Source organism: Labrus bergylta, chromosome 4 (assembly GCF_963930695.1).
Source record: "Labrus bergylta chromosome 4, fLabBer1.1, whole genome shotgun sequence".
Lineage (NCBI taxonomy): Eukaryota > Metazoa > Chordata > Actinopteri > Labriformes > Labridae > Labrus > Labrus bergylta.
In genome coordinates this window covers 12,033,014-12,036,017 of record NC_089198.1, presented here as the reverse complement: position 1 = coordinate 12,036,017, position 3,004 = coordinate 12,033,014, and the positions used below count along the sequence as shown (strand labels likewise).

Here is a 3,004-nt window from a genome sequence, read left to right as displayed (position 1 = left end):
CGTCGAAAGAGTGGACGATCACTGCTACGCTCTATAAACGGAAAGAGGAAATCAATAATACAAGGAAACATGAAAACATAACCTAAGAAGCATAGCCCGAGATGACAGGTTTAACATATTCCAGTTGAAGTCACATCTTTGGTTACTTTGGCTTCATGTTTATTTCAGAATATATCTTCAATGTTTGTGCTCATAGAGCTAAACATGACAAGGCTCCTGGATATATATATACCAGGCAGGAACATGGGTAAAGTGGATGGGAAATAAACGTAGTCGTTCACACATAGTCCGGGTTTTCAAGTCTGCTGAGACACAGACTTTGCAATCTTGCATGAAGCTCATCCTGAAAATTTGGGGACATATACACAAGTTTTCTGTAAGCATGAAAGCACTTTTTGTGTAGTTTATCTATTGTTTTTATTTAGTATACTGTATCCTTTAATTATAGTATTCTTACTCTTGATTTCCCTTGCTTTCTTTTGACTTCAATTTTTTTTAAACCAAATTTTCTTGACAGTGGTAAAAAGAATACTGCCAAGCCTCATCCTTTCAACACAATTTCATTTAGGAGTACAAAGTGAGTACAACAAGCATCTAAATAATCAAACCTGTAGAACTTAATTTTGATACGCAGCCCCTCTGTGAAACAGGCACACATGTGAAACAGAGGGGCTGCATTTTGCTCATGCATCACCATTTAATACAAAATTACACATGTCAGTGAAATTATAAAAGGCAGACACGATGCTTTCCCTGCACCTTGGGGTCTTGGGCACACTTTTTATTTGAGTCCTGATGCAGCTGCATTATTTAAAATACTTCAAGTTATAAATGACTGAAATGTTTCATATCAGTGTTCGTCATGCTTTGGGGATTTTTTTTTTTTTTTTACCACTGCCATCCTCTGAATAAAGACCTTGAGTAAGTTCTTGGTTATCTTTTTACAGATCACACCATTTACAAAGTAAGATAACAATCGACTTCAAATAGTCAGAGTGTATTTTCAAACACAGCTTTTTATTTTATTTCAGACTCGGCGGCAGTAAAAGTGGAGTGTGCGTCCATAAAATGGCTGCAGGAGGGTTCATTGACCTGGAGGGGAGAAACCCACTCGCCCTGATGAGCCGTCAGCGTTTTACTCACTGCTCAGCAGCTACATAAACGCCCGTTAATGCAGGTTATTGCCCTCTCCCTGTTAGCCCATTGTAGTCATCATCTGCTGCTGTAATTGCCCTCTTGTGTCATCACATGCAGATGAGGGAGGTGGCCAGAGGTCTACTGTAAGTATATAAACAGGGAGCAGAGCTGGATTCAGTACCTTGCTCGTCCCTCAGCTTGCCTCAGCATCTCCACTCACAACGCCTCCGACCACCAACTCCAACCAAAATGGCCTTCGCTGGAAAATGGCAAACCGAGTCCCAGGAGGGATACGACGCATTCTGCAAGGTGCTCGGTGAGAAACACTCACAGCTCACGTTCTATTTCTGCTCATTTATGGACTCTTTTTTTTTTAACCTCACTCTTCTTTCGACACTCCAGGTATCCCCGATGACATCATCGAGAAAGGCCGTGACTACAAGCTGATCACAGAGGTCACCCAGGACGGAGACAACTTCACCTGGACTCAGTTCTACCCCGCAAACGCCCAAGTCAGCAACAAGTTCACAATTGGCAAGGAGTGCGACATGGAGACCATCGGAGGAAAGGAGTTCAAGGTGAGAAGCAAAGACGGCAGGACTTTTTCTTGAGCTTAATATCAACACACCGAAGATGATTATAAAGCCATCCGAACAGGAAGTGTGGATGACATCCTGACTGATTGCATCCTGTGTGTTTTCAGGCCACTGTGCAAATGGAGGGAGGCAAGCTGAGCGTGGCCTTCCCCAACTACCACCACACCTCTGAGATCAGCGGAGGGAATCTTGTCGAGGTAAACGCACACTCTCAGGCTCTAAGTGGGATGACAGCAGATATTATTCTCTACACGCTGCAGGGTTTATGAAATCAATGTGTTATATTTCTGCACAGGAGTTCACGAAAGGGGAAAAAAACAGTCTCAAGTGTACTTGAATGCAACAAAGCAAGTAATAATGTATCATATTAGCTTTTTTTAATTTCATACAGGATGAGATAGAAGTGTTTCTTATTCAGTGTTTCCAACTCAGTTTGTGCTTTAATGAGATTTAAAGAAATGTTTGAAGAGTAGAAAGTCCAATTTTTCGGGTCAAATTAGGAACAACATGAATTAGTCTGACAAATAGATAATCTTATTTGGGTTTTAAAACAAAAAAAAGGATTAAAAAAAATACTATTCATTGTAAACTGAATTTGTCAGCGATAAAGGCTTAAATATGTATTTCTCTTCAGTCTCTTACTGTCAATGTATCAGTACAAACACATACTGTATGTCGGTACAACCAGGGACATTATTACTTTTTCAAACTATTACAGTAAAAAGCTCAGCAATAACTTTTTAGATCAAGATTAAGATAACTTTATTGTCCCACAAAGTGAGAAAGTTGTCCTGGGCGCTTCACCTCTGATGCAGCCATAAAGAAGACAACAATCAGCATCATTCACATTGAACATAAAACAACGAGCATTACTTAATAAAGGCCTGAACAAAAATGAAGAAGGTTTACAGTGCAAAAAAAGAAAAAATGATAGTCCACGGTCTATCCTGGGTATATCTTTATATATAATATGTAATAAATTGGAGGAACGTATTCCTAGCATGATTTATAACGACTCTTTCTCTGTCTTTCTGTAGACCTCCAAAGCCGGCTCCGTTGTTCTGAAGAGAACCAGCAAGAAGCTCTAAGTGCTGACCTTTGACCTCTCACACAGTTACAACGGAGACCATCAGAGCTACAGCAAGTGCATTCAATAAAATATGATACCGACGTGAACATGGGGTTCTCTCCTCACTTTGTGCTCTTTTGTGGTTGTTGTTGTTGTTGTTGTTGTGTGTCAACATGCTTTAAGGGTAATCTTTGTTATAAAG

General features: G+C 40.1%; 1 protein-coding gene across 1 annotated transcript; it reads left to right on the top strand.

Moving 5' to 3' along the window:
- Window positions 1-1,293: 1,293 nt before the first annotated feature.
- Window positions 1,294-2,909, top strand: LOC109997585 (gastrotropin). The gene is made up of 4 exons (XM_020652119.2): window positions 1,294-1,453; window positions 1,540-1,715; window positions 1,841-1,930; window positions 2,771-2,909. The coding sequence occupies exons 1-4, from the start codon at window positions 1,387-1,389 to the stop codon at window positions 2,819-2,821; spliced, it is 384 nt and encodes a 127-aa protein (XP_020507775.1). The 5' UTR covers window positions 1,294-1,386; the 3' UTR covers window positions 2,822-2,909.
- Window positions 2,910-3,004: the final 95 nt, after the last annotated feature.

What these genes read in the sequence shown, in the direction of transcription:
- LOC109997585 (XM_020652119.2), top strand. Translation starts at nt 1,387, where the DNA reads ATGGCCTTCGCTGGAAAATGGCAAACCGAGTCCCAGGAGGGATACGAC. An exon ending in TCGGAGGAAAGGAGTTCAAG is followed by an intron (nt 1,716 to 1,840) that starts GTGAGAAGCAAA and finishes GTGTGTTTTCAG; the next exon opens with GCCACTGTGCAAATGGAGGG. An exon ending in GCGGAGGGAATCTTGTCGAG is followed by an intron (nt 1,931 to 2,770) that starts GTAAACGCACAC and finishes GTCTTTCTGTAG; the next exon opens with ACCTCCAAAGCCGGCTCCGT.